Source organism: Anopheles coustani, chromosome 2 (genome assembly GCF_943734705.1).
Source record: "Anopheles coustani chromosome 2, idAnoCousDA_361_x.2, whole genome shotgun sequence".
NCBI lineage: Eukaryota > Metazoa > Arthropoda > Insecta > Diptera > Culicidae > Anopheles > Anopheles coustani.
This window is the reverse complement of record NC_071289.1, coordinates 47423167-47447713: the sequence shown is the minus strand read 5'-3', so window position 1 is coordinate 47447713 and position 24547 is coordinate 47423167. Positions and strand designations below refer to the sequence as shown.

At 39.1% G+C, this 24547-nt stretch overlaps 2 protein-coding genes across 2 annotated transcripts; one reads left to right on the top strand and one right to left on the bottom strand.

Moving 5' to 3' along the window:
- Positions 1 to 9885: 9885 nt before the first annotated feature.
- On the bottom strand, positions 9886 to 13082 carry LOC131262518 (cap-specific mRNA (nucleoside-2'-O-)-methyltransferase 1). Its single transcript, XM_058264542.1, has 3 exons — positions 12928 to 13082; positions 12386 to 12831; positions 9886 to 12305 (listed from the first exon to the last, which is right to left on the bottom strand). Exons 2-3 carry the CDS (start codon positions 12687 to 12689, stop codon positions 10108 to 10110), a joined length of 2502 nt encoding a protein of 833 aa, XP_058120525.1. The 5' UTR covers positions 12690 to 12831; positions 12928 to 13082; the 3' UTR covers positions 9886 to 10107.
- Positions 13083 to 15245: 2163 nt separating this feature from the next.
- Positions 15246 to 23802, top strand: LOC131264469 (pyruvate dehydrogenase phosphatase regulatory subunit, mitochondrial). The gene is made up of 9 exons (XM_058266768.1): positions 15246 to 15265; positions 20138 to 20602; positions 20678 to 21359; positions 21429 to 21522; positions 21613 to 22168; positions 22553 to 22760; positions 22830 to 23099; positions 23182 to 23382; positions 23460 to 23802. The coding sequence occupies exons 1-9, from the start codon at positions 15246 to 15248 to the stop codon at positions 23697 to 23699; spliced, it is 2736 nt and encodes a 911-aa protein (XP_058122751.1). The 3' UTR covers positions 23700 to 23802.
- The last annotated feature ends 745 nt before the right edge of the window (positions 23803 to 24547 follow it).

Below are 24547 nucleotides of genomic sequence, written 5' to 3'. Positions count from 1 at the left end.
CATATTGAGTAACCCGGTATCCAGGATGCCGGCCACATATCTTTCGATCAGAACTTAAGATGTTCCTGCATTCAGTTTTGAGTGAGTTTGGACGTATGGTACGGAGCTCCATCTTGTTGAAATACAACTTTTTGCTTCTGACCGCACTTCATTTATCCTCCGAAAGACATAGTTATTTAAAATTTCAATGTGAACCTCCGTGTCAAATTTTAATTTGATTGAATACTATAGACTGTTTTAGCGTATGCTAAAACTCACGTCTTTCCTCTCCGGTGGTTCGTTTTAGATTGAACGTTCGGTTCAGAAAGAACGTGAGTTCTTTTTATTTTCTCGCCGTTTAATTTACATGTATCGCCCTCTGCCGGCAAACCTGGCGCTGACGTTTGAACCCGTTAAAATGTTTAAATTTTTAACACTCCGTGTTGATTTTTTTTTCTCCATGAGGAATGAACAACGGGTCAATTCACAACCATTCCAAACATCATGACACGAGCAGATTAATTGGTCCGATGGACGTTTTTACACTTGTCGAGTATGTCTTTTACTGCGAGAAAACTAATGAACTGGTCGGTTCCGGAATTAAATACTGGAACGTTTGTTTACCAACATTTGTCAGTAAAGGGGATGACGAGATTTTTTCGTCTTGAGAACTTCAAAATTTTCTTGCATTGCTCAACCATGATGCGGTTGGTCATTATGTGAGAATGCTTTTTGAGACCTTGACTTCGCCCCACAACCTTACTTTATGATCTTTCTTACCGTACAATTATTTACACCGAGTTCTTTTGCCAGTTTTCCTTCCTTCTCGAATGGACTGAATTCCGATCCGTAGATTACAATCACTATATTATTTTACAATGGTAGTATAATCTGTATATTATATCTATTCTATATCTACAAAAATGAATGTTTGTTTGTTCGTGACGCTAACACTCAAACCAAAACCAATCTAGACGATTTCTTCGTATGACTTGTTCCTTTTACCCAAATAAGGATTAGGAAAACAGAGAATTCGAAAATTCCCAAGGAAAATTCGTTTAAATGTTTTCGTTTTTCCATATACAAGAAAAAAATTTACCATCTATAACGAAAACGAATATGGCTTGACTTATCTCAACGGAGTCTCCCGGCGATATCTTCCTTTTTTTCTTCAAAATTGTCACAAATCACGAGGTCAAATTCACAGATGATCGAATTATTGAATGTTGGTTAATCAAAAAGCGTACGTCTAGATCAAATAATGATAGGTGTTGGATGTATTTTGTTGAGTGGCAAAAAAGAAGTTTGCTGTACGTACACATTTTTTATGAAAGAAGATTCCACCAGATCAAATTACGAAAATTTTTCATCCAAGGGATTTTTTTTGCTATATAAAAAACTTTTTTTTTATTTTTGCTACATAAAAAGCCTACACCAATAACTCCAACTGGACTGTTGCGCTCATTAATTGTTTCAGTGTGTAGTAAATGAAGGCGATGCCATGAATAGTTTAGAGGAATTTCAAAACATTCTTGGCATTTTTCTGATATGCCGCGATTTAAAGATGGGTCTATTGTTGTTATCTGTCGACATCTGCATGCATTGAATCTGTGGGGCTTCCCTTGAGTTGTTAATAGACTTAATATGGGACGACCCAAGAACTTTGGGCCAGCTTGTTATAATATAGTTTTTACGATATATTTAATTATTCAACAGTCAAATATTCGTTAGGAGTAGAGCAAAATCCGTCGAATCCACTTTGCTACACTGGTAGCCGCAGATTTTACATACGTTTATAACCTCTTTGTAATCTATACCATATCTTTAGCCATCTATACCATATCAGCGAGGGCAGCCATGACCAAGATGGTCGTTACGCCAAGAAGAAGATATAATAGAAGATGTTTTTAAAAATTGTAACTCATTTTTGAAGCAAAAAATAATTATTTAAGTGTTTAATGTTACAGCCATTTTCGCCAACTATTTTCTCCGGTAGCACCATTTTTGAGATCAAACTGTACAGTGATGCTCCTCCCAGCGTTAACAGCATCACTGTTTTCTTCCCGGACTCAACTTCATTTACATCGAAGAAGATATCCATCCTCTCCAAATACTCCTTAATACTTTCTCCCATTACAAAGGGCTCAATCTTTCCAATCAAAGACATTTTGACTCGACTTGACTTGACTTGACTTTTTTCGCTTTTTTCCTCGTCGCCAACTATTGGCTGTAACATTAAACACTTAAATAATTATTTTTTGCTTCAAAAATGGCTATTTAAGTGTTAAGGAAAGGAAAGGAAGATATCAGAGGAAATCTTCCTTTCCTTTCCTTAACATAGGCAATGCCAGGTTGTCAAATTGTTCGCGCGTACAAGTTCGCAACGTCTACGGGTTGCTTAAGCCTTGACCTTCAGCGCCATTTTGACTAACCCGGAATCCAGCATGGTGGCCATATATATTTCGACCAGAACATAAGCTATTCCTGCTTCTAGTTTTAGGTGCGTTTCGTGGGATAAGGCTGAGCTCCATAGATAGTTATCTAACCTTATCCCTGTCCAAGACCTTTTCAACGGTCCACCGGGATATTCCTATGGCATCTACAATATGTTTTTGAGATAGTTGCGCATGAGACAAATCGCGAATACACTGCTACTTGGTCATGGTGCAAGTGCTAAACTAAGTAAAACGTGGTTTTTGTTCACAACCTATTTAGGTACGAGTTAAGGATTAAGTGGATTCTAAGAAAGCCAAGGATTTGTATGCCCAGAGAAAACAGGAACCATTAAAAATAGATGGTGCAAACATTATCACGCATACGGTAAATTATATAAAAAAAAAATTTAAAACAATATTTTAAATTATTGAAAATTTTATGATATTATAATTTTGTATGAATTTACATTGACTGAGTAATCAAATATTTGAATCCACGCGCACGGACGCTTAGAACCGAAATGCATGCTTTCATGGTTAAAACAATTGCCGAAAGCTACGCCAAACGCTATGAGAGAAAAAATGGAGCAATATAGAAATGTGAGAGAAATGTAAACAAGCTGAGGAAAAAAGTGTGATTGCACGATCCAGTGTTTTTATGAACAACTTAGAGCGCGCCGCATGCAACTGTTCCGTAGACTTACTGGTAGAACGGCTACCCCTAGAAACTTTTCACAAACCTGAAGTAACATTTCTAAATATAGAATCACAGAACTCTACATCTAGAACCCGTAGAAAAACAGAACCCTACATAGATACCCCCGAAACACTGCACGAAGTAAAGCCAGCCAAATTGTGGCTCAATCGGGACACGAATAGTCAGAAAGATTTGATTGAAAATTGCAAATTTGGCATGCCGGAGTAAAACCGAAGTTGCCACGACAAAAACGAAAAATGGAGGCCCCTTTCGGGGCCCTCGCTCTTTTTCTCTTCTCTTCCTTCTAAACATTCTCATGTCTCGAGCTGTTACGCGGACTTGAGCCGCGTTGTTTCCACTCCGGTCAATGCTCACCTACCGTCGCTCTTTGTTGAGAATTGTGTGCTGAAGGTGCAATATATATCTACTGCGTAGCCGTTTGTATGGGCTGTATGGGAATGCATCGTAAGCGCTCGCTAACACCGCAACCAAGAGCGGGGCATATGGGAGCTCGTCACTGTTACGCTCCGAGCATTGCGGGTTGCTCTCACGTGGCAGATTGTGGCTCAACAAAAGTCCCCGTTTTTAACTCGTAACTCGGGGTCCACACTGCAGCGCGACGTCCCGTTTCAAAAGTAACCCAGTTTCGGCAGAACAATCGCGCAAGCCAAGCGCGACAGAGGTAGGAAAGTATGTGGAAATATGTATCACATTGGGGCGCAAACTCGGCTAAAATTTTTTATTGAATTTTGAGGTAGTAATGCATGATATTTGTTTAGCTACGTATTTTATGCACCCTGAGAGTGTTTGGCGCTTCCACATTTGAAATTCACTGAGAAAACAAACCTAAACAAACAACGACGATATTTTGGCCCGCCGTAGGAAGTATATATTTCCACATCATCTCCTACTTGTTGAAGAGCAGTTTGTTTACGTTTCAGCACCCGAAAAAACTTTGGTAAAAATATCAATTAAAACGGAGTTTGATAACTGAATTACATTTGTCAAGCCTAAAAATAAGTGGTACACCGAAAAATCCGATGTTTCGTGAAGAATATTGCTCGTTTTGTTCGCGTTTGTGATTCGGTTTGTTTACGTTTTGTCCAGCTGTCGGTTTGTTTACGTTTCGAATTGACATTTGACAAGAGCTAGCGTGACGTCGCGTTTTTCGCTCTTTCTACACTAGCGCGATTTGTGTGACATTTTTTTTGTATGGAGTTCGGCCGCCTGTCAGGCGACGTCGCGATTCATGACGGGACGTGGCGCTGTAGTGTGGACCCCGAGTAACGCATTTAAACTTCGTATCGTATTGCGCACTTCCCAGACAGCAAACTGAACCGGTTTTACTCGGGGTCCACACGACAGCGCGACGTTCCGTCACGAAACGCGACGTCGCCTGACAGGCGGCCGAACTCCATACAAAAAAAATGTCGCACAAATCGCGCTAGAGTAGAAACAGCGAAAAACGCGACGTCACGCTAGCTCTTGTCAAATGTCAATTCGAAAAGTAAACAAACCGACAGCTGGACAAAACGTAAACAAACTGAATCACAAACGCGAACAAAACCAGCAATATTCTTCACGAAACATCGGATTTTTCGGTGTACCACTTATTTTTAGGCTTCACAAATGTAATTCAGTTATCAAACTCCGTTTTAATTGATATTTTTACCAAAGTTTTTTCGGGTGCCGAAACGTAAACAAACTGCTCTTCAACAAGTAGGAGATGATGTGGAAATATATACTTCCTACGGCGGGCCAAAATATCGTCGTTGTCTGTTTAAGTTTGTTTTCTCAGTGAATTTCAAATGTGGAAGCGCCAAACACTCTCAGGGTGCATAAAATACGTAGCTAAACAAATATCATGCATTACTACCTCAAAATTCAATAAAAAATTTTAGCCGAGTTTGCGCCCCAATGTGATACATATTTCCACATACTCTCCTACCTCTGTCGCGCTTGGCTTGCGCGATTGTTCTGCCGAAACTGGGCTACTTTTGAAACGGGACGTCGCGCTGCAGTGTGGACCCCGAGTTAGAACTATCGCGAAATTTTGTATGGTGTTGTTGTTGGAGTTGCTGGATTTTGTCCCAACAGTAGCGTCATCTGGTGGTCTTCAGTATGAGCTATGCCAATTTCGTCAGGATTGAAAAAAACATTTAAGGCCGAAAATAGACGGCGCGCGTCCGACGCGTCCGTGTTCCGAATGTTATCTACAATCTGTCAAACTGACATCTTTTAGGACACTTTCGGCACGCGCTAGCGGACGCGCCTGCCTGGACGCAGAGTTGCTTCGAGCAAGCAACTCTGCGTTCCACGCGCTAGCGCGTCCATTGACGTTTCAATATAAATGTTCCGTTATAGTTAATTCGTTGAGTGGATGTTGTATGAAAACACACATTACACCTGCCACGCTAAGAAAGAATGAGTTTTTCTTGTTGAATACTTAAAATAAAATATTTTTAAGCTGGCGACGCGCGTTCAAAATGGCGGGTGGTCACCTAGACGATGCGCGTCGCACGCGGGTAAAGGACAATTCGTTAAACGTCAACTAGACCCCATTTTGACTTATGTTCGTAAACATTGGGGACGCGGACGCGTCGGACGCGCGCCGTCTATTAGCAGCCTAACATTTCCAATCACAAATGAGAAAATATCATGCTTTGCTGGAGAAAATATCGCATTTCAATTACGTAATTAAAATTTTTACGATAATTTAGCGATAAATTTAATTTATAACTATAAAATAACGCATTAACAGTACGCAACTGATGCATTATTTTTAAATCCAAGGTGGCGCCATATTTTTCCTCCTTCGATTTCTATAGTTGTCAGCTCGTGGAGTCTTGTTTTGTTTATCCGGTGTTTGGATGCATCAATACAGAAGCAGAGTTTAATGCGAGTGAAATGATACGTGTACATATAGTTAAACGTTGGAACACTGTCGACATTAATTAATCAACGAATTTAGTTTTCATTCACAAAGATTTAAAAATGCCTGAGAAAAAAAACCACAGTTTTCTCAACGCATCAAACAAACCGGCTCTTTGTACAAAGATCGTGCAAAGATGCCACAATGTAATAGTCCACAAATGGAAAGTGAAGACCGTGCTGATCAACCAGAAGCTAGTACAAGAGTTCGACCTGCAAGTAAATATTAAACGTTTCTGAGATATTAGTGTTAGTAAACAGTGGATAACTTTATTTTGCTTAATATTGTTTTAGCGCCACCAGAGCTTCCGGAGACGGGGAATATTTTGCGGTCCATCGTTTCAGATGACGAAATGGACGAGTTTGATAGGGATGAAGAATTTGTAATGGAATACTGTGAAAAAATACGGTGCTAGACATCAAAAACCTGGATATGATAGAGGACATAATCATAGCAGACAGGTTAAATTTGCTGGATCACGACATCATGAAAATACTTCCGATGGGATGGTATAATGGACGACTTGGCTCTGAGCTCGCTGAACTCCACCGCAGAAAGAAGCGACCAACAAAAAATTAGATCAGATAAAGTTACCATCCGAAGTGAATCGAGATTCGTTATTGATCCTTGGAATGTTTAGGGTATTGGAAAGAAACAGAATTCCAAAACTTCATGCACTATTTAAGGGTAGGAATATTGAGGGACAATTTAGATCATAAAGCGTACGACCACTTTATGCTGTACTTTTGTGCCATTATTCTGTTTTCGTCAAACGTTCATAGTCAACATTGGCGGCTTGCGGGACCATTACTTGAGCGTTGAGTTTGATACCGTGTACGGACCTGGCCGTATATCAAGCAATGTTCATCAACTGTTGCATGTAGTCAATGACGTTTTAAAGTTTGGCAACCTTGAAACCATTTCATCCTATCGGTTTGAAAGCTACATGCAAACGTTGAAACGCAAGCTCCGATCAGGATAGAAGAGCTTAGAACAAGTCGTTAATGGGACAGCAGAGATAGCATCATTTTTGTTTATTTGTTATATTAGCACACTTTTTGTTTTATTGTTATTGAAAGAAAACATTGAATTGAATTAAATGAAACGAGTAGTTTTATTTCGTGATGGAAAAATAAAGTTAAATATATACATGAATCATTTTAAATATTGCAGAAATATGTACAGAATAATTTCATTGAATAAAAAAACTTATCAACTATACCGGGCCGCTACACGAACCGCAAACTCCAACCGAGAACTCAAAAACCGTATAAGTTTACGTCAAAATCTTTTCGGTTCGTGTAGCCGCGTTTTGTGGTACCAATTCTGTGAGCCACGCTACACGAGCCGCAAACTCAAAAACTTTGCGGCGCAACGAGGTTTGTGTTTTTGATTTTTCAGTTAACTCAAACATCTTCCTTCAAAGCAAACAAGATCTTATTTCAATTCACACAAAAAGTAAAAGATGGATAATCTGTTGATGAGTGAAGTATGGCTAACTACTCTATCGCGGGTCATCGAGTTGAGTACCCAAAACTTGCAACAACGCAACAGGCGTATTGTGCGGAGGCAAGAAGATGGCAACCGTTTGCTGGACAATACTGTAGCAGAGCAAGCAAATGAAACTATAATTAACTTTCTTCGCATGAAGAAGGAAGATTTTGATGTTCTCAAGTTACATAAAAAGTGGTAGAATAAAATATTTTAATCTTTATCATTAAACTTTTTGAAACTTTTAGATTTTGGAATCAGTTGGTGGGCCGGACTTTGCGAACCCCTGATCTATAGTGAATTTATAATTGATATTCTAGCTATAAAATGACAAAATATTACCGTAACTACAAAAGAAACACGTAAATTTATCACCATATGTTCGTTTATTTTGTTTTTGAGATTTGTTATGTTTACATTTATTTCTTTTTCGTCTTCTTCTTCTGACGCATTTGAGTTTTCGGTTAGCTGCCAAAAACTTCGCGGGTGCAGTTTTCAGCTCACGGAGCTGAAAAGTTTTTGACGTAAACTTCTCGGTTGTTCGCCTCTTCTCGCCGAAAAGTTTTTGAGTTTGCGGGTCGTGTAGCGGGGCTCATATAAATAAACATATCTACACCGAACTTACTCCCTCAAACGGCGAGCAACAGGATTTGTTATGTCGTTATGATGCAGTCTGGCCGGCGCGTTTTTAAGTTTAGATTTAAAATGAGTAGCGATAAATGATCTATGTACACTTAAACTATTGTTACTAGCTACTTTTTCTAATAATATTAAAACATTTTTAAAGCTTTCCATTTAAAGCTCCTGTCCAGCTAAGCTGGGCTTGGCAGTTTTTCTCAAACAGTGATTCTACGGCACCATTGAGCCGAACGTGACAGTCAACTTCACTATTTACACTGAGCAGCCAGGTTTCCATCTGACGCGCATACTCCTCGTGGTTCCCTAGAGCAGCATTAAACTGTTCCAGCTCCTGCACATTTTCCAGGGGCTTAAATTCAAAAGACGATCGAACGCGAAGTGATGCTCGCGGAATACTTGCATCCAGCAAGCGGTCTAATTTTGCACATGCAGTGCCGACACGTCATTTTCTTTAAATACTTGTGGTGGAGAATTTGGAGGGGGGGGGGGGATGTTTAGGGTAGTGGAAAGAAACAGAATTCCAAAACTTCATGCACTATTTAAGGGTAGGAATATTAAGGGACACGCGAGTATCAGTCTATCAGACTTCTCAGACTAGGGCTGATTTTGTGGTTTTTGTTGCTTGGGTCTGACCAGAACAGCGACAGGATAAGAAAATGGTCGGGTTTTCGGAGTTCCTATTCCCGCTGTTGGCAGTTTTTTCTGTTACTGTTGGAGGAGCAGGAAAGGAAAGACTATTATACTTGTATATGTGTGTATATACACCCGTTTCCACTTAGGGTGGAAGCGCGCCCGCCTTCTGTGCAATGGCGCGCTATAACGGTGGAAACGCGAGTATCTACGGTGGTACGCGGCGCATGATGACTGAATCTCGCTTGCCTACTGTTGAAACGCGGACGCGGTCTGTTGGAGTGACGCAAATTTTGACGGCCGCACAAGATCTGTGAAGTGAGAGGTCTGCTCATACCATGGTATAGCAAAACCTGTCAAACTACCGCATAATCAACATACTGATCTGCTTTAAATGATGATACTTGTACTGTGATAATTGCTCTCAATAAAGCTAGCGGGTGGAAAATTAGATATTTTTAAATATTGTAACAAATACTGCTTTGCATCCGTACAGTATCATCATTTAAAGAAGGTCAGTTTGTTGATTATGCGGTAGTTTGACAGGTTTTGCTATACCATGGTATGAGCAGACCTCTCACTTCACAGATCTTGTGCGGCCGTCAAAATTTGCGTCACTCCAACAGACCGCGTCCGCGTTTCAACAGTAGGCAAGCGAGATTCAGTCGTAAATTCCTGAAATCTACCACACGAATAAATATGTAAATTACACATTTGCATAACTTACGCTTTTTATTTCGTTTATGGCAATGTATGTTGTTTAAATACGCTTGCATTCCATTAATATTAACGGACAAAGTAAAATTTTGAATATTCTATGATACATGTACACAAGAACTCGATCTCTTAACTCCTAGTATAAGCTATATGTCAAGCAGTATTCGAGATACGTGGATTTCTCTGGTCCCCATTATCCGCGTATGTCGGATATCGACTGTATTTGACGATGTTAATTCAAAAAGTATAAGTAAAGAACCTAAAATGATTGTAAACGATTACTAAATAAATTGTAAACGATTCTTGGGGATTTATTGTACACACGTTCTTATTTATTATTTTTCTAAACTCGCTATGAGCGATAGCTTAATCTGACTAAATTTTTAATTTCTCGAAAACTGTTACATTTCAGCATTGATCTAAAATAAAAAACTAATCTTGGCCGATGTAAATATTGAGTATGGTTGATTTTATTTAAAATCATTGTGAATGTTTACAACAATTATTTTTTGCTGCTGCATGGCATGCCTGTTGGACGCTTATTATTTAATTTATATTCTCTCTGCTTCTCTTACGACTGTCTTTTACTAATCTGAATAAAATGCTTGGAAATAAGAACTAAAATCGACGCGATACACACTGTCCGAGTCTTTTGTCCCAACGAAATTAGCCTCAACTTGATGCACCGTTTCCCACTTCCACAGTTGACGAGAGTAGAACGTTTCCTCGAAAGTCGCCAAAGTTTCTAACTCCTGGTTTTCAAACTGCTCCGGATATTTCGATTCTTTTGTCTTTATGTGGAAGTAGTAAAACATCCTTCTCTTTTTTGACATCGTTTTCATGTAGTCCGGTTTTACTTCTTTAAGAAACAATAAACCGTAGGGTATGTAGAATCGATCGGTATTAACTAGGTTACGCACCTGATAACCCAAACGAGGTGGACCGGTTTTCAATTTGTATAGCTCAAGCGAGTTGAAAAATGATTCTAACTCAAAAGCTTGATATAGTTTTTTTGCTCGTACTTGTACAGCCACAGTGCAATTGGAGGTCTCGTTTGAGACACTCTTGATCGGTTTGTTCAGCGCTTTGGCAAATTGCTGGCACTTGGCAATTCTCTGTGACAGTGGCAGCTTCCGTATATCTTCCCCACCCAACACTAATCCATCGATGATGTGTAGGGTGTTGATCACGATCTGAGATTTACCTTCGCCCTGCAATTCACGTACTATTTCGGCGTAAATAATTGTTTCGGGGGAAAGTTCGATTGCTATGTCTTTAAGTGGTATCCAGGAACACTGCTTTGCATCAAACTGATACACTTCTTTTCCTCCTTTGCCCAATAAGATTGTGCGAATGTTTTTTCCCTTGTTTTCAGCATTGCCGATAGGAACGAAGTACCAATCATAGGCTGACGGAAAGGAGCTTCGTAACTCCGAATTAACTTTTTTCTCAGTTTGACATACTTCTTTCACCATTCCATTCCATTCGTTGTAGAATTTAACAATATACTGATCGGGGTCACCTTTGTTGGAGAACTTTCTTATTGCATCCGGCAGTTTCCAGAGCGCCAAACAATTTTGTTTCACCTCCAACTGGCGTGTCTCCGTAAGTTCGCTGTTTTTACAGAACGCTGCTATTTTCAGAAGTGCGTTGATCTGATTGCGTCCGATTTCATTATTACTTTGTTGCAAATACTCGAAAAATGCATTGTCACTTAGCAATACCTCTTCCGACACCAGTTCCAGCGTGTCTATCTTTTCGTTCTTATTATTAAACATCTGCCTATTCACATCCTCCAAGTGTCTCTGTATCAGATCTGTATTAGGTTTCTTCCATTTACAGACCAGATAGCGTTCGGAATTGGCCGGACGACTGCTGTTTGGTTTGCAGATGGAAATTTGCTTGAAACATTTGTACACCAAGTAAAGCAGTCCAACACTGAAGGGGGTAAAAATGTCGAAGAATTTCATAACGAAATGCCCATCGGTGCGCACAATCGCTAGCGCTACAATGACCTGGCATAAGTAGAGCTGCTTAGAAAGTATTTCTTGCAGATTTTCTTGACCTTCGACGGAAAAGCCACCGTCTGCCATCATGACATGGACTCCTGTTTCAGTCTGTGTCATCACATAGTCAGTGAAGCCCTCTATATTCGCCGGATCAAATATGTTGCCATTGTCTTTCGGGCCGTAGTAGGTATCAAATGTTTCTGGTGCACCAGCTGAAAAATCATCCAAACGGAAGTCATTCGCGCCTTTCAACGTAAACCCGAAGCCTTTGGCACGCCACTTGTTCCTCCATAACACATACTCAGAAAAGCCTCCCGGCCCGGCGCACACGTCGGCAAAATAGAACAAATCGTTATCTCTAACTAGCGGGCTACCTTTCATGTCAACTGGCTTGGTGAACATGAAATCAAACAATGCATCCATGTTGGCCATTTTCACCGCCGCACGATTAATGAAAATATTGCTTTTTATAAGCTCGAAAGGATTCGATTTAGAACGTGCCTTTCGCATATCGTCAGCTCCGAGATTATTAAACACTGATTTGCTATCCAATATCTGTAGCAATATTTCTCTGGAACAGTACTTATCTTCATCTTCGATGATCATCTTCCGAGGTCCCACCTTTATCCAAGCATCCAGCTGTTCCCTGGTGATACCAGGTTCATTCACTTGAGGATTGCTGTTATGGAGCCACTGTACTTTTTCGGGAATTTCTAACTCCTCAGTTAGAGCATCCCACTGATCTGCAGCAGAATTCAACTCATTAAGCTTCATACCTATGAACAGCAAATTAAAAGGATAGTGAGTTAGATAAATAATTGGCTTTAACAATTATCGCACCATGTAAACGACATACCTAAACCGCTTCTGCCTTTTTGGGAGGAGGTTTCGATCAGATCAACTCGGCCTTGACCTGATTTTCCTAGACCAGTACCGGCCTTGTATCCCATCTGCTGCATCATGCGTACCGATTTTTCGGAAAATTGTCCGAAAGATAAGGATGTCCCTACTGCCGCAGGAACAGTTCGAATTTTTTTCTCATCCATGTTATCAGAATCCGAATCGCTAGTGTTTTTGCGCTTGCCATAAGCATGAGAATCGTTCGACAAGGATTCTTGCTCTTCTGAAGAGTCGGCTGAGAGGTTTGATGTGCTTGCCATTTTTTACGGGAGAAGCAAATTTCCCTACTCGAGTGGTGTTAGATTTGAAGGAAAAATACTGCACACGCTTTTTTTAATAGCCGGGCGCGAAAAACAGCACAAAAATCAGGCAATCCTGACTCAAGTCAGGCTTTTCTTTTTCCTAAAATTATATCAAACAAAAAAATGTGAATGTGTTCATTATCAATAGTCCCGTGTGAGATCGTTCAAATTGTGCCGATTCGCAAACTATACTTACAAATAAGTTTATATTGAACGCTGAACTTAACCGATTCAAGCTAAGATTATCTTTTTAGCAAGAAAAGTTTTGTTTGGTACACTACACCACGCGATTTTTTACATGCTGCAAGCGACGCTTGTTCGACAATGATTTTATTTCCCCGAAACTTTGTTTCACTACTCTGCGACGAATGTGGTTGTTTTGACTCAAAACAACAGTATTGACTAGTGTTGGCGGAATTGGGATTCGGAAGATTCGAAGACTCGATCCCTAAATTCCAAAGATTCGAATCCCATTTGACTTCTGTGGGGAATCGAATACGATTTGATTTGTTTGAGTCCCAAGGACTCCATTGGATTCCCCGGCTGACTCGGGGTCCACACTATAGCGCGACGTTCCGTCACGAAACGCGACGTCGCCTGAAAGGCGGCCGTACTCCATACTCGGGGTCCACACTACAGCGCGACGTCGCCTGACAGGAGCTGAACTCCATACTCGGGGTCCACACTACAGCGCCACGTCCCGTCACGAAACGCGACGTCGCCTAACAGGCGGCCGAACTCCATACAAAAAAAATGTCGCACAAATCGCTAGTGTGGAAAGAGCGAAAAACGCGACGTCGCGCTAGCTCTTGTCAAATGTCAATTCGAAACGAAAACAAACCGACAACTAGACAAAACATAGACAAACCGAATCACAAACGCGAACAAAACGAGCAATATTCTCCACGAAACATCGGATTTTTCGTTGTACTACTTATTTTTAGGCTTCACAAATGTAATTCAGTTATCAAACTCCGTTTTAATTGATATTTTTACCAAAGTTTTTTCGGGTGCCGAAACGTAAACAAACTGCTCTTCAACAAGCAGGAGATGACGGAGAAATATATACCTTCTACGATGGGGCAAAATATCGTAGATGTTTGTTTTAGTTTATTTTCTCAGTGAATTTCAAATGTAGAAGCGCCAAACTCACTAAGGATGTATAAAATACGTAGCTAAACAAACAACATGCATTACTACGTCAAAATTCAACAAAAAATTTCCCCGAGTTTGCGCCCCAATGTGATACATATTTCCACATACTCCCCTAACTCAGTCGCGCTTGGCTTGCACGGTTGTTCTGTCGAAACTGGGCTACTTTTGAAACGGGACGTCGTGCTGTAGTGTGGACCCTGAGTTACATGTTGCCCATGGAGTGAGGACAACCCGGTTGACAAAAATTCAAATTTTTTGCAGCTGTCATGTAGTACCAGCAAGTTTTTCCATGGCAGATTGCTGGGACTCTTGCTGGAACTACATAGTACGAGCAACAATGTCAATTTCTGTCAACCGGGAATGATTCAGACCGGGACCCAAGGTGTATAAATATAGAAGGTGACTGTATGTCGCTTTGGGAGGGGGGTCATATTTGAGAAGAGTTATGTCAAAAGCCTAATCCTTTTCCGATACCCCCTCCCCCTCCCACCGCCCCCCCTCCTCCTCCTTAGTCGTTCCAACCAGGCGTTAACAAACAAAAACACTCGTTCTCTTTTCATCGTTTTTTTTCTTTTAAAATAATTGATACGATGTATTTGCTTAAAATTTTTCTACCCGTTCTGTTGGTCATAGTTCTTAATCCAACAACTATTTCGTTTTGAAAGAACCCGGTTGACAAAAATTCAAATTTTTTGCAGCTGTCATGTAGTACCAGCAAGTTTTTCCATGGCAGATTGCTGGGACTCTTGCTGGAACTACATAGTACCAGCAACAATGTCAATTTCTGTCAACCGGGAAGTTATGTACCCGGTTGACAGAAATTGACATTGTTGCTGGAACTATGTAGTTCCAGCAAGAGTCCCAGCAATCTGCCATGGAAAAACTTGCTGGTACTACATGACAGCTGCAAAAAATTTGAATTTTTGTCAACCGGGCAGTTTTTTGGTATGGTACGCCTAATGTAGTCACGCGGTTAGCGAAACCATTTAGAAATGTCTAGCGGTAGTTTAACCACAGCCTAAATTTTCATATTTGGAATTTGTCATTATGACAGTTCTGTTTTGCATATGGTAAACAACAAAACTGCTAAACCTTTGCTTCAGAAATCTAATTCTGGTTCTGAACAGCTGTCAGTCTTTAATAAATATTAGTGATGAGAAATTTGAATCCCTGTAGGGATTCGAATCTTTCGAATCGAATCCCTACAGGGATTCGAATCTCCGAATCCGAATCCCAATCCGTCACATGTCATCAGTCCGAGCAAAATTCCAAGGTATATAAATTAGATCTATATTTATTCACCTTGGCAAAATACCACTTTTCTGTAAAAAACAGACGGTTGTGAGGGTTATCCGAATAATGCAGCAATACTCGCAACTGTATGTTCTTCAACTGGAAAAGTGAGTTGTAAGTTTATTTGCAAGCATTTTCATATTGTCTGTATTCACATCCAACCTTCCGATGTTTGTGATGAATAATTAGTACCTCTAGAAGACGAGAATACAAATACTGTACTTTCATTCCCACACTGTCAGAGTGATTATATTGCAGTCAATCAACGGTTTTTTTTATATTGCTGTGAATCAACGGTTTTTTGCACTGTTAGTTGTCAAAAGTTCGTTTTTTATTTCTGCAAAGACCCTTCCGGCAATCGAGCAACCAAGTCTTTCGGTTGCTCGATTGTCTGAAGAGGATAAGGTATATTTTGGCTCACGACCGTGCTTAAACTACTTATGATTAGTCACACAGTGATATTTTTTCTTTCCTGGGTTTTGCGTTATATGTAATTAACAAATCAAATACTTCAAATTGGTCTCTTTGTGTGAAACAGTTGTATTTTTAATTTATTATCATAATTTCATTATTCAAACGATTTACATAAGTTCACGTATAATGTGGGCCAAATCAAGAATCCTCCTCTAGACTTAAATTATGTTGTAGAAATAAAATTTCATTTAACTTTTTTGGCTCGAGCCTGTTTCTTCGTTCTGTGTAAATTTGGCCCGCCTTCGAGAAAATTCGTTCGCAAGGAACAGAGGTTGCGGGAATAGTTAATCTGTTTTGAGCCAATGTATATATTTTGGGATACCTCATATGCTCCTTCTTCCACCACTCTAAAGGATTTTCATTAAAGTTTAACGGAGTTGCCTTGATATACTGATCAAACTCATTTATTGCTGCTGCCTTTGGATTTACTATGTCTCGTGATTCATTAACTTCTTTTACAAAATCGGCAAATATTGATGTTGAAGGAGGTGGTTGCTCTGGACAAGGTACTATGTCAGTAATTGAATTATTGCTTTCCTGTTGATATATGTATGCCATTTTACTTATAACCGTTTGTTTGAGCATTCTATAACCAATTTCATCGTTTTTAAACGGAATATTTTTTATGCGAGGATCTAGTAGCATCGCTTCCTTGTAAATTTCGTTGCTACGAGTCGCTTGAAATCTTTCGTCTATTCCTTTCTTAAGGCCACTAACCAGCAGTTTACATTCTTCTGTAAAATCTTGATTATTCATTGAAGACATTTTATCTTTTAAAATTTTTACAAGAAGGCCGGCTTTAGATAGAGATACTGATTTTTCTGCAGAAACTGTAACTGTTGCTTCATTAAAATGGCTAAGGATTGAAACAGATTGTTCGATTGTAGTCCAATTTTCATTTTGTAGCTTATTTTTAATTTTTAAAGCATCTATGCATACCATCAAAGCCACTTTATTTTTAGAAAACCTATTGAGCATGTCAAATGTTGAATTCCAACGTGTTGACACGTCTTGTTTCAACTTGAGTATCTCCATGTTATAGCTTTTTTGTACTTCTAATAATTTTCCTGTAGCAGCAGAACTTTTTTTGAAATGCATCACTATTTGTTTAACTTCTTCAACTGTTGGTTTAATGCTATTTTGTATGGCTCCCTGAACAACAAGATTTAGTGTGTGAGCAAAACAAGCAAAATGTGGAATGTTTAATTTAGTTGCAACTGGTTTCATATTTGCAGCGTTATCGGTTGTTAGACCCTTAATTTTGTTTCCTATTTCAAATTTATCTAAAACTGTTTTAAGCCACTCGGCTATGTTTTCTGCCGTATGTTGTAATTTAAATTCTTCACATTGCAACAAATATGATGACAATTCAAAGTTGTCATTAATGAAATGAGCAGTTACGGCGTAAAATGAGGTCATATTAATATTAACCCATCCGTCTGAAGTTAACGCAATTGCCTTAGCAGAAGCCAACTTATTTTTTACTTCAGTTACAGTTTCGTTATAAAGTGTAGGTAGAAGACTATTTGAGACGGTTTTACGGCTTGGTAGACAATAGTTAGGATTTAGTTTTTTTAATAATTGTTTAAATGTTTTGGCTTCTACGAGAGAAAATGGTAAATATTCACGACATATCATTGTTAAAACTATTTTGTCTATTTCTTGCTTTGCGCTTACTGAAATTGGTGCATTTGTTGAAAAAAATTGGTTAATTCGAGGTTGAGTAATATTTCTTGAAGAAGATTGACCCTCAACTATTTCTGTAGTAGGTTCTAACTGTTGATTATTACTAGTATGATTTGTTTTTTTTGGAAGGCATTCGAAGTGACAGTTTTTAATGTGTCGCCACATGTTTGAAAGTACCGAGTTCGCTATTTTTTTTTTACAATATTTACATAATGCATGTTTTTCGTCGGCCGTGAAATGGTTCCAAATCTCCGAATTAGTTCGAGGCATTTTTATAATTGTAGAACACTCTATAATTCAGAAAGAAATATACGTTCCGCATCAAAATGAGTTATAATCAAAGTACCGAAATAAAATATATAAACAAATAAAAAAGGTAATACTCACTCTAAATGTATTATTGAACAGTATCAAGTTGCTGCTACAAACGATACGGCAATGTCTTGTTTCGATGCACTACGATGAAATAAGTTCGATCTCACCAAACGATACTGATCCACTATTGGCTGTAACGTCCAAATCACATATATTTTATCTTTTTTATTATTTCACATATATAACGCTCGAAGTACCTTAAAAACTGTTCGACACGAAAAGGTATTCTATCGATGCAGCACGATATAATAGGTTCGATCTTAAAAATCTATGCCACTTTGATCGATACGTAAATGTATTTCAACGATGGACCGTTTCAATTTTCCAATGAGAACTTGTGCTATACTCAATTTCAAACATTTCAACACATCACTTGAAGCAGAGAATAAGTCGTTTTTAACTTAAATTTTTCGCTTATATGTATATTATGCTTTTTTCAATCACCAAGAAGTACATATTCCGATTTAATCTCAACCCTGCGAACTAGTTGAGTGGAGTACAAACAGCTTGTCCGTGAACTTTATGACACTAATCGATACACCAATGTATGCTGACGATACACCATTTCAATTTTCAAATACGAGATTTTACTTAATTTGAAACACTTGACGAAATGTATCAACACAACCGCTTCAGGTGGAATCGACTTCGAAACTAAAATTGGTCTTCAATTTTTCACTTATATTTATACTACCCGTTCTTGAACTGGAAGCAACGAATTCGTTTTTACATAGAACGCTGCTTCATATTCGGATGAATTCTAATGCTCCGGAAACGGAGCGAAAGCGCTTTGAACGGAATTTAAACAGCTTTTTCCATGAAGGTTTTGAAGCGTACATCGTTTGCTACCGAGTATTCAAATTCTGCCAGTTGGACAATCCCGGCCGCATACGGCCCGCGGGCCGTAGTTTGGAGACCCCAGGCTTAAACCAATTAATTCTTCCCTGAAACTGTTGACCTGTTACGATGAAAATGATGCGTTTTTAACACTCTGCTCTATGTAGATGCTCAATAATAAAGTACAGTGAATTTTTCATCATGCGCAAGTTGCACTGGTTTCCGTTCTGCCGGCGAATCGTAGAAACGACGGCCTACCTAACGGGCTCTGTCGGTTCGAGCGGACCGATGCCGGCATACGGGAAAGAACGCTGCTGGTCCCACGTGTCCAACGTAATGCTTAATATGATAACTGGAAAATCGATTGCTTTCCTTGGTTTGACTTTATAGAAATTTTGAAATAATTTAGATCGCAAACAACCTTCGTTATGCAGAAGCCAAAATATGATAAACGGTGCAGGAGGACAAAATGAAGAAGAAAGAGAAACACTTGAATCGTTCCATATTTAATATATAAGAGGAAAACATGCAACATCAGACAGATTACAATGCTGCCTCCCACCCTTATTTAGGTCGTACTTCCCTGCAGGCCAAGCCATTTTCCATAGATTGGAATCCGGTACCATGTTTCATAGAACGATCTGGCTATCAAAAATTATAGCCATGGCCTCCAAGGAAACATCACTGTTTACCAAAATAAAAAAAAGTAAAACGATAAATATATCAAAAATAAATAGAAATTAAAAACAGACTTTTTATATTGAAAAACAACGTTAAAAACGAAATACATGTTTATTGCTGACATGTTATTAATTAATTAATATTTAATTCGGACACCCCGACTTGTCGCGACCTCTGTGTACGGTAGGGAGAATTTTGAGAATTTTTGTTTTTATTAGATAGTAGCAACTAAAGAAAATAGTCCAGTATAGATGATGGGAGCAACACTCCCTGAAGAAAAGGAGTTAATAATGCATGTGGTTAAAAGATAAACATATTTGCTAGTTTTGAATTAATTTTTTAAAACAAAAATGTTCAAACAATTTTTCCTCTTTTTTTTATTCACGTTATTCTGCGACACACACGTGCTCGAGTCCTAAGATACAGCGCGCGAAAAACTCAGTACAATTTATCGAATCAAGTCCCAAACAAATCAAATTTGATTCGAGTCCCAAACAAATCAAATAAGATTCGAGTCCCAAACAAATCAAAATAGATTCGAGTCCTAAACAAATCAAATCAGATTCGAATCCCAAACAAATCAAAACAGATTCGAGTCCTAAACAAATCAAATCAGATTCGAATCCCAAACAAATCAAAACAGATTCGAATCCCAAACAAATCAAATCTGATTCGAGTCCCAATCGAATCAAATCTTTAGAATCCGTCAAAAGGGATTCGAATCTTTAGAATCCGTCAATTGGGATTCGAATCCGTCAAATGGGATTCGAATCTTTAGAATCCCTCTAGGGATCGAATCTTCGAATCTTCCGAGTCCCGATTCTGCCAACACTAATAAATATGCATCGAAACATAATAGTAAAATTTACACGTCTAAACTATCCCCGATTTTTGCACCGTTTCAGACATGTCTGTGGTACAAATTACGTGAAAACAGAACTCCTGAAGAGCCAACAAACATCCTCGGTGCACTGTTGCTACTCTACGATTGCCACAGCAGAACGCTGGGATGATGGTCTGCCTTCGGATTTTAGTAACACACCGCCTAAAGATGCCCGTGTCGTCATTTGTGGCGGTGGTATTATGGGAGCAGCAGTTGCATATCAGCTTGCCCAACGTGGATGGGGACAACATACAGTGTTAATAGAACGAGGGCGCATCGGGGAAGGCAATCCATGGCATTTTAGCGGACTTCTGGGAGAACTTAAACAAAGCCATTCGCAAGTGTTGCTTGCGCAAACATCGCTTGAGTTGATTCGGGATCTGGATGCGAAAGGTCTTCCGACAGGCTGGAAGCAAACTGGGTCTTTAAATCTGGCACGAACTCGCGATCGTATGACTATGTTTCGTCGGATGAAATCCCAAAGCGTGTAAGAATGAGCCATGTATACCATGTAGCAAGATAATTAACAAGACACGATTCACCTATCTCTTTATTTTAATAGGGCGTGGAATGTTCAGTGTGAAATAGTTTCGCCAGAAAAATGCAAAGAACTTTGCCCATTGATAGAAATCAGCGATATAGTCGGAGGTTTATGGATTCCAAATGACGGAGTTGGCAATCCTAATGCTTTCTGTCACAGTTTGGTACAAGAATCTCTGGAAAAAGGAGTAACAGTAGCGGAAAGTTGTTCGGTAGTTAAAGTTATTCAAAAAGATGGCCGTGTTAAGGCCGTTGAAACGAGCAAAGGCACTGTAGAATGTGTATATTTCGTCAATTGTGCTGGATTCTGGGCTCGGCAAGTTGGGCAAATGTCAGAACCATATGTAAAAGTACCCCTGCATGCCGCGGAACATTATTATCTTCATACCAAACCGGTACCTGGAATCAGTACACAGTTTCCGGTGGTGCGTGATCTGGATGGGCACATTTATTTTCGCGAAAACGAGGGGTGCTTGCTGGCTGGCGGATTCGAGATGAAAGCTAAACCTGCGTTTGAAGATGGTGAAATACCGGTTTCAACATCAGAACGAAAATTAATTCCTGATTGGGACCATTTCCATCCATTACTCGAAGAACTATTAATGCGATGTCCACAACTGAAAGATGTTCCACTAGATAGACTGTCCAACTGTCCGGAGGCTTTTTCACCAGACTGCAAATGGATCCTTGGAGAGGCACCAGAGGTTAGTTAGTATGGTTTTATGAGGTGTAGATGCGTTCAAAAATGTTATTTTTATTATTACATTACATAGATCCAAAACTATTTGGTTGCAGCAGGTATGAAAACTGTCGGCATGTCTGCCGCAGGAGGCGTAGGTCGTGCCATAGCAGATATTATAACGCAGGGTAAGTCTTAAGCTTTGTGATATTAGGTCAATTAATGTTTTAATAGATTAAACTATTTATATTCGTTTATAATTTTTTACATATTGGCAGGCTACTCGACCGTCGATTTGCATGAGCTAGATATTTCTCGATTCTTAGGGTTGCACAACAATCGAAAGTTTCTTCGTGATCGTGTTCGGGAAGTACCTGGGATGCATTATGATCTGAGCTATCCCTTTCATGAGTTTCGAACTGGAAGAAACTTACGCATGTCGCCTATTTTCCCTGCCCTTAAGGAGGCAGGTGCCGTGTTCAGTCAAGTCATGGGGTACGAACGCCCAGCCTGGTTCGACAGGAAGCATTCGCAGGATGAAAAGGGAAGCCCAAAGTTTCGCATTGCTACGACACACGGGTTTGGGAAGCCTCATTGGTTCGAGCATGTGCAAAGCGAGTATGAAAACTGTCGTGAGCGAATAGGGATGAGCGACTACAGCACGTTTACAAAAATTGATTTATGGTCAAAGGGTGGCGAGGTGATCGATTTGTTACAGTACCTTTGCTCTAACGACGTTGATCAACCAGTTGGATCCATAATTCATACGGGTATGCACAACCGCCATGGAGGGTACGAGAATGATTGCTCCTTAGCACGTTTATCAGAGAATCAGTAAGTATAAAGTGTTTGCTACAATTAGATTAAAACTATCAACATCCGGATTGATAACCTGTTGGATAATTCAAAATAGTAAAACCAGCTTTTACTTTATTTATATTAAGCCCCCGATGTAACGCAAAAGGAATACTCACATAAAATAATTACAAACAATAGGATAAAATTTCAAGTATTTCAAAGTACCGATTACTTAGGTTGGCTATATGCTTGGCTAGTGTGCATTCTTTTATTATTTTGACCATCTTTTCGATTTAGAAATATTCAATACAATGCTAAATTCCTTAATGCTTGAATGATTAATTTAGTGTTGTTGAAACAATTGAATGTTTTCGTATAGCCAATTGGAAAATTAATCTTTATTGTTAAACTTCACCATAGTTATATGATGATCGCACCAACGGTACAACAGGCACGATGCAAGGCGTGGATTGAAAGACATCTACCACCAGGAGGCCGAGTTAGCGTATCGGATGTTACGTCCATGTATACAGCAATCTGCATAATGGGCCCTTTCACTCGCATTATGCTTTCCGAATTGACAGACACCGATCTTTCGCCGAAAAATTTTCCCTTCTTCACGTGTAAAGTTAGTATATCGATTTGGTTTTATCGTGTTCCATATAATGTTGCAATATCTCTTATTTCTGGAATGTAGGAATTGGATGTTGGTCTCGCGAATGGAATTCGTGCTTTAAACCTAACGCACACGGGTGAACTTGGGTATGTTCTGTACATACCGAATGAATTTGCACTTCATGTATATACGAAAATAATGGAAGCAGGCCAGAAGTATGGCATCCGACACTGCGGATATTACGCCATGAGAACGTTACGAGTGGAAAAGTTTTTCGCATTTTGGGGTCAGGATCTAGATACATTTACTACCCCGTTGGAATGTGGTCGAATGTGGCGTGTGAAGTTTGACGTAAGTATATACTCCGATCTATTTGACTCACTTAAATTAAATTATTTTTTATGCTTCGTGCTATTCACCTTTCTTTAAATAGAAAGCTGTTGACTTCATAGGTAAAGAAGCGTTGCTTCAGCAGCGAGAAAAGGGTGTTGAACGAATGTACATCCAATTATTAATCAACGATCACGATCCAGACGTTGATCTTTGGAGCTGGGGTGGAGAGCCGATTTATCGTAACGGTGTTTATTCCGGACAAACCACAACGACTGCATATGGATTCACATTCAAAAAACAAGTGTGTTCCACCAATAAACTGTTTAAAACATGGAATAATATGTAATTTTGTGATTTATGTTTTTCAAACTATTACAGATATGCCTTGGTTTTGTAAAAAATCTTCATCGAAGTGGCCGAGCGCTTCCAGTCACCAACGAGTACGTCCTCAGTGGAGACTATGAAGTAGAAATTGCAGGTATTCGCTACCCGGCTAAAGCTAACCTTCACTCTCCGAATCTTCCCACGAAATATCCCGACCAAGAACGGGAGGCCTACAAAGCAACACGAGACAAAACAGATGAAAGTAATTTGTTAGCGTTTAGAACAAACAAATAGCGTGTTTATTTTGATCTTTTGAACACTTGCTTTAGTTTTTTTTAAATATGATATTTGTTGAGAAATTATACGAGAAAAAAGTTGAATAAATTATTTTCTTAATTTAAACGATTTTTCCTTGTAGAATATACATTGATAACAACACAAACCATTAAAACTTACCAGCTGATTTACCCATCCGAGAATAAATAAATCTCAGACGAAAGACTGTTTTCATTCAGTTTCTTGGGTTTTACACTTTTCAATTTTACCATTTTTGAAATCAGCGAAAAATGCAATTTATTAGTATTACCTTAAGCCGACAGCAAATCATTTTTACATATAATTTACATTAATTACCGTAGATGTACCATATTTGGCGCAGTTAAGGAAATTCTGCATAAAAAGTTGAATAACAAAAAAAAATGTTCGGTCAAATCATACCATTTTTTGCACAGTGCTAGCCTAACTATCATAGAATATAAGAAAAATAAGTGAGAAACTCTTAAATTGTTATTTCTTCAAGTTTCAGAAACTCTTTGTGTGGCATTATTATGTTCCTAACATGGCGCATGGTTTTTGCAATGTTCCTTACTTGGCGCGATGTGTTCCTAATTTGGCGCACTTAAAACAAAATGGATGTAGTTCATTGAATTCAACAGCTATATTCAAAAGTCAACTTAAAACAATAGAAACACTTTTCAACAGCAATTTAAAAAACAATTTAGCTTTTTTTTGCAGCGGACTTTGGCTTCTCTCGTGGAAATAAAACTATCTCATCGCTAACTTTTATAATCTCATTCATCAAAGCCTTCTATGATTCAAAAATATCTAGCAGCGCAAACAGATATATTCTCCACGGTGAATAA